At 37.8% G+C, this 9643-nt stretch overlaps 1 protein-coding gene across 1 annotated transcript; it reads left to right on the forward strand.

Moving 5' to 3' along the window:
• Positions 1–201: 201 nt before the first annotated feature.
• Positions 202–1137, forward strand: LOC101548636 (olfactory receptor 4C15-like). The gene has a single exon (XM_004622037.2). It carries the CDS (start codon positions 202–204, stop codon positions 1135–1137), a length of 936 nt encoding a protein of 311 aa, XP_004622094.2.
• Positions 1138–9643: the final 8506 nt, after the last annotated feature.

Below are 9643 nucleotides of genomic sequence, written 5' to 3' on the forward strand. Positions count from 1 at the left end.
TTGTCAGATCTTACACTATGTATTTTTCAGAATATTCTGATTGTTTTTTTTTTTTTAATCAAGAAGGACAGACTCAAAAGAACCACATGGAAGAACAAATTTTGAGTGGCTATGATAATAAACTTACCTGATGTAACCTTGTCTTTTTTATTGCAGGTTGGGATGGTTAGTGTGGCAGCTCTGAGTGTTTTTCGGAAAATCATGCAAAATCAAAGCTTTGTCACTGAGTTTGTACTCCTGGGAATTTCACAGAATCCAGATGTTCAGAAGATTGCATTTGTTATATTTCTTTTTGCCTATATTGCAACTATCTGTGGCAACCTGCTGATTGTGGCAGCCATCATCAGCAACCCAGCACTCGTGGGCTCCCCGATGTACTTCTTCCTGGTTTTTCTATCTTTCCTGGATGCATGTTTCATCTCAGTGAATGCCCCAAAAATGATCATAGACTGTCTCTATGAGAAGAAATCCATCTCCTATGGAGGTTGTATGATGCAGATATTTACTCAACACTTCTTTTCTGGAGCAGAGGTGATTGTCCTCACAGCCATGGCCTATGACAGGTATGTGGCCATCTGCAAACCCTTGCACTACACTTCTATCATGAACTCAAGGCTCTGTGGCATTCTGATTGGAGTAGCCTGGGCAGGGGGCTTTCTGCATTCCATCATACAGATTCTTTTTATTTTACAACTTCCTTTCTGCGGTCCCAATGTCATTGATCACTTTATTTGTGACTTGTATCCCTTATTGGAGCTTGCCTGCACTGATACTTATGCCTTTGGCCTTATGATAGTGGCCAACAGTGGATTCTTTTGCATCCTAATCTTCTTCATGTTGCTTGTGTCCTATAGTGTCATCTTATTCTCCCTGAGAAACCACAGCGCTGAAGGACAGAGGAAAGCCCTCTCCACCTGTGGGTCTCATATTGCTGTTGTGGTTTTGTTCTTTATTCCATGTATATTTGATTATGCAAGGCCTCCAGTTTCTTTCTCCTTTGACAAAATCGTGGAGATATTCAGCACTATCTTCTCACCTTTACTGAATCCTTTGATTTATGCTTTCAGAAATAAGGAGGTGAAAAATGCCATTAGGAAACTGTGCAGCCTGTTTATGATTGTTTCTGTTGAAAATTAAAGCCTTAATGTTTGAAAAAACAGTTCAATGTAACTTGTTACATCAGAGTGATCTCTGAGCACAATGTGAGAAATAAACCCTCAGAACTACTCTGAAGTACAATCTCCACTATACTCTCTCTTGTATTGCTTCTTAGGAATAGTATAAGTTGTTGCATTGCTCCAAGTTAGGCTTTGTGCTAGTGTTTGTAGAAATCTCTGCAGTGAGCTGCTCAGTTCAGAGATGCTTTGTTGTGACTCCAGATCAAGGTCATTAAGGAGCATATACAGCAGCCAGAGGCAGTTTGTGGGTGTGACCTCCAGGTCCCATAATCATGCTTTTTCTGTATTATAATTCAGCATTCATGCTGTCATTAAGCATAGTGGAGAAGGAAGTAGTGTGAATTATTTCCATAATCACCCCTTAGATTTTTGCTTTCATCTTGTTCTTTTTTAATGTGTTATCAGATGCATTTATTCTCAAAATGAAAAAGTAGCAGTGTATTTTATTCTTGGGCTACTCTCACATCACTCTCTGATTTACAGTCAGATAAGTGTAAAAGAGAAAAGCACCATCAGAATTATGGTTTTCCAAAACCACAAAGTGGATTTTCTTTCCTTTATTTAACATGAGAGTTGGCAATATTAATTGAAATAAGGAGAATATTTTGGACATTATCATTATTTGAGCAACGTATGCATATCTAAACATTTTTATTTTTAATTCCTTATTAAAATAATGGCAATAATAAAACCTATAACAGTTTTTTAGATTTGTGTTATAATATCAAATTAATGCATTTAGAGTAAAGATAGCTATATTGCAATTAACATTTGTACTAGACACAAAATACATTGACCCTACTTCATAGTAAATCACATCACTATTGTAGATAGTGATTAATGTGAAATTCAAAGCTTATGGGCTATTTCTGCCTTTGCACTCAGGAATTATTCCTCTGAAAGTTAAGGGGACCATATTGAACAATAAATGAATAATTGATTAAAGAAGTGTCAGCTGCTTTTATTACAAATATCCCTATTCGTTGTAGTCTCTCTGGTTATTTCTAGAAACTTTCTTACCTGGAGATAAAGGCAATAACAACAACCAGAGAAAGTGCAATTGTGTATTTAATGATATTTTGTATATAATTGCATAAAATTTGTATTCTTTTTTTTAATTGAACCTTCTTCCATTACTACTACTAATGAAATTAGACACAGCATTTGGTTTACGAAAAGAAAAGTTTTATCACTGAATAGTTAAGAGATTAAGTTTGTTTCTCTACAGATGTTAGAATAATACCAAAAACTCTGGGTTTATTCTCATGCAATAATACTAATAAAATTGTGAGTTGGGGCTTATTCTGAGCATGCCTACTGAGAAAAATTCCACAAAGCCAATCATACTTAAAAAATGGAAATTGTACTGAATACACAGTTTTTGAAATATCTCAATGTGAATTTTGTATCAAAGAGGCAATAAGTATAATCTGTTTTGTGTCTTAAAAGAACAGTAAAACATCTGATTTTGCTCATGTTTAAAAATGACACTACCTAGAAGGAAACTTTAAAAATGAATGAAAGGTAATTTGGGAAAAGAACAGATAGTAACTGAAATGAGACACAGACAATTGTCTTATATCTCTAGGAGGCCTGACTTTGTCTCTATCATTGTTGCACTATTAAAATACATAGAATTTCATATTGTGGAACCCACAAATGAAAAATACCAGCAAGAAGCAGAAGGGATTTTCAAGAGGTGACATCTGAACTCAGATCTCAAAAAAAATAATGGAGAAATGTACTATACCCTTCACAAGAAGGACACCATAAGCAGAAGATGAAACTTGGTAGAGAGAGCGTTAACACAGCAATAGGGAAATGAAAGAAATTAGGTCACTGTTGTAAATGAACAAGGAGTTACACCATGGTACAGGTGAAATATGGAATAAAGGGTCATATTTAAGGAATGCTATTCTTGAAACCTCAAATTAAAAACTAACACTGACAACAGAAAAGTTCAAATCGGAAAAGAATTGAAACTTTTAAAACTACATGAGGTTGTTTGCCAGGCGTGAATATGTACATGGTTGAGTAATTTTACATAAACATTTGCTTATAGTTTCCTCTGAACTTTGCTATGTTTCTTTTGTTTGTAGAACTTATATGCTTATTATATTACTCATCACATATAGTCTTTTTTTCCCTACATTTTTTTGAATCATCGTGAGATGGATACAAGCTTTTATGTTTGGGTTGCAATCACGAAATTAGAGAACACCCATTCCTTTATCAGTGCACATTGCCCACCACCAAAATCACTGGTATATCCCTTATTTCCCACCCTCCCCCTGCCTCCATGGCAGACAATATTCTTCATATTCTCTACTTTTGGGCATCATGACTTGCAACACAAACACTGAGTGGTCATCCTGTTTGGTCCATAATATACTTTCAGCACACATCTCCCATGGGATACCCTGCAACTATTAGGAGAGATGAAATCATGAAATTTACATATGGTCTTCTTAGATGATTAAGTTATTATTTTGCCAGTTTCCTCTATCAGGAAAAAAATAAAAATTAAGAACAGAGGTCATAGAAAAATGCTTGTTGTGGTGTTCATTACGAGTTAGGGTTCCAGAATTAGTAGCCGAATCTCTGCTTACTTACTCTTATTTTTCAACTATCATCTTCATAAATGTGTCCTGTATCAGGGAGTTTCTCAGTGCAAACTCATGAGAAATTTCAAGTAAAGAGAAATCACATTTGTACCTAATTGGTTTGATCAGAAAAGCAAAACACTTTGGTTTTCTCAGAAGTATTCGAACTCTCCATATTCTGTTGGGATTTGTAAAAAAAAATATTGGTAAATTAAAATATAAAGCCTTGAAATTTATCTAAAACAGCCATTTTCTGATGTTACTAGGTGAAGTAAGGTGAACAAGTTTTGAATTAGATTTTAATCAAATTCTACTTTCCAAAAGACTACATGGACCTGGTGTCATTTTTTCCCAAAATTCATAAAGCAAAATTCCTATTTCTAAAGAAATTATGCCTTAAATTTAATGGTGTGGTCTATAAGTGTCAAGAACACAGAGAATGGGCTAGAGTGATAGTACAGGCAGGAATCAAGGCAAGACTGATCCCTGAGTACAGAACTAGTAATAAACCCTGAGCACTATCAACTTTGGTTCAAATATTAAAAACAAACAGGGAATAAAGGAAAATACACAATAAATCAGCACATTTTTGCATGTACTTAAATATAGCAATTGTTATTTTAATAACATGTACTTCTGATATATTTTGATGCTCTTTTGTTGTCCCATGCTTATGCTGACAGAAGAACTCTGTCTGGAGAGTTGATAAGTACACAGAAGGCACATATTCCATCCCTTGGTACCCAGTCTTTTCTTCCTGAAGGATATGCAGGGAATGAGAAAAATATCAGCTAGACAATCAGGAGTAGTAATAAAATGTGCAAAGAATTAACAAGAAAAATTTTAATAGTTTCAGAGCATAGAAGTGCACCATTTCCAAAGTTCTAAGTCGTAGATTGCTGGGAAATTCCCAACTCTGGAAGGAACTGAGAGGAAATTTTATAGGCTCACAGTATCTCAGCGAAACTTCTTTAAATTCTAAGTGGGAAATAGAGGAAACTGTTGTTTATATATTTTCCAAAGCTGTAGGAGACTTTTGGATGTTCAGTGGAAAACATCCTCTACCGCATGTGCTTGAGATGCACTTCCACTCTCTCCTACAGGGAAACATATGACTAGGAAGCACTCTTCTCTGGATTGTCTGTCTCTGAAAGGACATTTATCACAGCAACAAGACTACTATCACTATAATTATTTTATATAGCATATTTCATTATAATGACCCATAGATTGGCGTGCATCAATTATTCTTGCCTCAGAGTCTAAGGAGGAGAGGATAGACATAGACGGAAGGATAAGGGGAGAGAGCCAAGAGATTAGAAGCAACAGGGGTAGGATCCAAGGGACCGAGGTATATTGGTAATGTCATGGAATGATCGAGCTAAATATCTAAACCACAGAATCAATGACATTGAAATCATAGAAATCATATGAAACTGAACCTTTCATAATCACATTTAAAAGGTGTCTGTAATGGTGGCAGGCCAGGATGGGGTATGTGGAGAGAAGAGGAAATCTGGGCACGTGGTAGAGAGTTTACACTGGTGGTGGGCTTGGTAAGTGAACATTGTGTGTCAAAAACCCAATTATGAATAACCTTGTAATTCATGTTGTTACAATAAAATGAAATTTTGTAAAAGAATACTTTAAAAATTTTTTGATAAATTTAGCATTAGTTCTCATGTTGCCATTCAAGTGGGGAATATTTCAAACTGGATTTTAAAAAAAATATTGAATCAACATGAGTTACAGTTACAAATATTTCACGATTGAGTTTCAGTCATATTATGATTGAAGAGACATCCCTCGACAGTGTTCGTTTTATACCACCAATGTTACTAGTATCCCTCCTGCCATCCCCTCCTCATCCTACCTCCTACTTCTGTGGCAGGTACCTTCCTTCTAATTCTCTTTCTAATTTGGGGAATTATAGTTTTCAATACAGATATTGAAAGGCTGGCATGTTTGGTCCTTTATCTACTTTCAGCACACATCTCCCATCCCGAGAGACCCTCCAATTTAGTAGTCCCTTCCCCATCCCAACTGCCTCTTCCCCCAGTAAATGTTGCTGACTTCCAAACCACAAAGCAATTCTCTTGGCTCTTGTTTTTACTGTCCTTAGGTGTTAGTGTCATATTATGCTATTTTATATTCCACGAATGAGTGCTGTCATCCTATGTCTGTCTCTCTGTTTCTGACTCATTTCACTTTGCATGATAATCTCCATGTCCATCCACTTATACGCAATTTTCATGACTTCATTTTCCTAACTCGAATTGTTAGCACTGATGTTCCATTGTTCATCTATTCACTCGTAAATTGATGAACAATGAGACATCATTTGTCTGATGTAAAGTAAAGTCTCCATTGTGAGACTAGTTACTATTTCTTTGGCATATCAAATACGCCACAGGTAGCTTGCCAGGCCCTCCAAGAGACATGTAGGAATCTAACCTCTGTCGGCTACGTACAAGGCAAATGCCATACCCCAACGTGCTATATCTTCAGTCTTCTCTAACAGCTGCAAAACCTTCAATTGAAAGTGATGTAGTCAATTTCATTTTGGAACTGTCCTTCATGAGACTCCCAGTTTCAGCTTTTAGATTCAGCTTCTGGAACTGTGAGTTACCATGGATAGTCTTGGTAGATATCAGGAACACAGACAATCCCTCACCAGTTTGTTCCATGTTAGGCCATGGGTCCCAATATGGGATTCTTCGGGTGACCTTCTAAATCCTATCTTTGCATTAAAATCAACAACAATGATCTTGTAGGAGGTGTAGTCTTCTTTATATAACTTCTCTAGCTCCATGTAGAACTTCTCAATTTCTTCTTCATCGGAGTTGTATGTTGGTTCGTAGATAATGAAGATAGAAACTTCAGGCAGTGAGCCACATCTATTCAAGCATAATCATCTGAAGTGGGATTGTTAGGCATTCGAATGAATCAATGCTCATGGCCAGCTTCATGTTGAGAAGGACACCGATGCCCCAGATGCCTCTGTTGTCTCATGCCCTGAGGAATAGTTCTCCAGTTTTGAAAATTGCATGATTTGATCGATATCTTCTCGTTCACTCAGACCAATGATGTCATAAATGATCTTCTGTGCTTGCATGATCAGGTCCTGGATGGATGCTACCGATTCCAGCATAGGTGCATTGAAATTAAAGACAGTCATTTTAGTCTTTCTTCATTTTGGTAGTCTAGTTCATCCCTGAGATTTTTTTCAGCCTCTCCTTCTTCAACTTTCTTGATGCTGCCATATTGAAGGCTCTTTGGGTATCAAGCGAGGGAGCCCCATTGTTGTTACTGATTGTGGCATATCGAATATGCCACGGGTAGCTTGCCAGGCTCTGCTGTGAGGGCGGGGTACTGTTAGTAGCTTTCCAGGCTGTCAAAGAGGCTGGAGGCTTTGTGGGAGGCCTGCAATTGCCCTTGGAATTGTTCCCAAGGTTCACAGTATATTTGAACCCCATCAAATTATGGGGTATGGGAATTATGAAAAATGGGTATTACGTGTCTTTTGGTGTGTCCAAAGAGCAGCCTAGAGCATGGCGGTTGCTGGGTAGGGGAGGTAGTCGGGGTCTGGCAGTGAGGTATTTATCTGGCTTCAGTAGGGTGGGACATCTGGAGTAGACCACTCCTAAAGTGCTGCAGACTGGAGGTGACAGACAGAGGATCTTGTTTCTCGGTCTGGTTGAGCCTGGAGTCCAAGGTCACAAAGTTCTGCTTACCTGGTTCTGTGTGGCTTCACTCCTGCATGAGCTTTGGCCCGAATGTCCGGAGAACGGCCTGGAGCATAGTGGTGGTTGGGTATTGGGTAGTAGTACTCCATGAGTACCTCAAGATATTACATGGGGTTCAAAGTAGTAGGCAACCAATCTTGGAGAATAATACTTATATATAGCACTGTAGCACTGTTGTCCCATTGTTCATCGATTTGCTCCAGTGGGCACCAGTAATGTCTGCATTTTGAGACTTTTTATTGTCTTTATCATTCGAATATGCCACAGGTAGCATTCCAGGCTCTACAGTGCAGGCAGGATTTTCTCAGTAGCTTGCTGGTTTTCCCAAGAGAGATGGAAGAATCGAACCCGGGTGGGCTGCATGCAAGGCAAATGCTTCACCTCCTGTGCTATTGCTTCAGCCCATATATATGGGTGTGTGTGTGTTTTTGTGTATACATTACAGATGTAAAGGCACATAAGGCTCCACACTTAACAACACTTAATGATCTCTTATAGAATGTCTTAATGGCCCCTGTCAAAATAGATCAATTTTCTTTCTCTTTCCTCTAAGGATCCTTTTGTATAGCATTTTCAGCGTTTTTTTAAATAACAAGCAATACAATATATATTATTTTGGTGCTGCTTTGGGGCAGGCATTGAGGTTCAGATGGAAACGTCTGAAACATGCTGATGGGAAGGCCTAATGGTAGTGGATTGCTGTGTGAATATAAAATGTCATCAAATATATTGTGAACTACCTAATTCAAAAAATATCAGAAAGGAAAAGAAAAAAAAATTCTTGTTAATTTCAGTAAAGTGAAGGAACCTGGAGGATACCAGAGTAAGGAAATCATCAGAAGAAGAAAAACAAATTTGATATCTCATTCATATGAAATATATAAATTATAAATGAACCAGAGGCAATAAAAAAGGAATATTTAAGAGAAACTCTGATTAACCACCCCTTTCCTCAAAGAAAACAATTTTTTCCATTCAATTTCTCAATAGGAACTAAGTGCATTTAAATTTTATAACCATCAATTGAGGCTTTATAGTTTTAAGACATTATAATATTTTTTTTAAATTTTTATTTTATCACCATGTGGAAAGTTAGAAAGTTTTCAGGTTTATGTCTCAGTTATACAATATTCAAACACCATCCCTTCACCAGTGCCCATATTCCACCCTCAAAATCCCCAGTATCCGTCCTGCCCTCATCCCGACCCCCAACTGTATCACTGATGAATTTCACTTCATTTTCTCTTTACTTTGATTATGCTCCATATTGCAAAACAAAACTCACTATTGTTGTTGGAGTTTCCCCCCAAGAAAGACAGCCCTACTAAGGAAGCATTTGATAATTGGTTTTCCATTAAAAGATTGTATGTTTTTAGATTTCAGAAAAGGTCGCGCGGCCGAAAACGTGGCCTTGAGGCTCAGGTGTGTCCCAGTCCCGCAAGCCGGAGCCCTGTTAGTTGCTGCTCAGTGTCGCCGGGGCTCCATGTGGACAAGGTGTGCAGGCTGCACCTCCTCCGTCCAGCTCCCAGGTGTTGCTGGCCCGGTTTCGGGTCTGGAGCATTTCTCCGGCCGCATTGCTCACCAGAATGCCTGGCCTCTTCTCTGTTGAATGTGGCAAGATGACGCCGAGGGTGGGACGAGGGCGTGACTACCGGCGGCTGGGACCACTTGGAGGTTGACCTGGTGCCGCCCCACTCCAGTGCCCCCCCGCGGCTCGGAAGGACATTAAAATATTAACATTGGGTGCTGAAGGTTAATAAAGCATCTCTATATCTTTAGTCTAAACTAATATTTGGAATAATCCTAATGTTTTATTTGAAGATTAGTTTTAGTTAGGTGAATAGACAATTGTATTAGTAAAGTTTGTAGTATTTATATTAAAATAAATCAAGTATAACTTTCTCATTTAATTCTTGAGTGACTGCTGAGTTCAGTCATTATTAAACTCTCAACATCAGGCTGTGGGCAAAACCAAAAACAAAAATATAAACTCATGTGTCCTAATTAACAGTGAGTCAAATTAATGGCCATCAGAGTTAAAACAGAAAAAAAAATTCTTGCAAAATATTTTTTAAAAATGGGTGGGTCATGTTTCCAGACATTAAATTATACTATT

The sequence above is a fragment of the Sorex araneus genome, chromosome 6, assembly GCF_027595985.1.
Source record: "Sorex araneus isolate mSorAra2 chromosome 6, mSorAra2.pri, whole genome shotgun sequence".
Lineage (NCBI taxonomy): Eukaryota > Metazoa > Chordata > Mammalia > Eulipotyphla > Soricidae > Sorex > Sorex araneus.